The following is a 389-nucleotide window of genomic DNA, read 5'->3' on the forward strand; positions in this document are numbered from 1 at the left end:
GGGTTTAGGGCCACGGTGGATGGGTCCCCCCTCGCCTCCAGGGAGATGCAGGAGCCAAGAGGAGAGCAAGGAAGTCTTCTCTACCGAAAAAGCCTACCTGAAGCCCCGCCGTTGGAGAGGGGCACGCTGCCATCGGCCTCGGGGTTGCAAGCTTGGTGTTTGGGCTTGGTGGTCTCCAGGCCAGCCAGCAGCGTCATGAAGTCAACGACAGTATCGATGTCCTGCTTGTTGGCGGTGGCTTCCCTCAAGGCGCTCACGGCGTTGAGGCGGCCGAAGGAGGTCAGCTCGGAGATGTTGGCCCGGAGGAAGAGGAGGATGATGTTGAGGTCATTGACGGGGCAGGGGAGCATTTTGCGGCTGGGGGGGGCAAAAGGAGGGAGGGCCTCCTA

General features: G+C 62.2%; 1 protein-coding gene across 1 annotated transcript in view; it reads right to left on the reverse strand.

Annotated features, from left to right (window-relative positions):
* The window catches only part of PANX3 (pannexin 3), a 3,253-nt gene that overhangs the window by 936 nt on the left and 1,928 nt on the right, over positions 1-389 (reverse strand). Inside the window, 2 exon segments of the mRNA XM_010293161.1 lie at positions 98-380; positions 383-389. The exon segment at positions 383-389 is cut by the window's right edge and continues 396 nt beyond it. Of these exon segments, the coding sequence (XP_010291463.1) occupies positions 98-380; positions 383-389 (290 nt within the window).

Source organism: Phaethon lepturus, unplaced genomic scaffold (genome assembly GCF_000687285.1).
Source record: "Phaethon lepturus isolate BGI_N335 unplaced genomic scaffold, ASM68728v1 scaffold29520, whole genome shotgun sequence".
NCBI lineage: Eukaryota > Metazoa > Chordata > Aves > Phaethontiformes > Phaethontidae > Phaethon > Phaethon lepturus.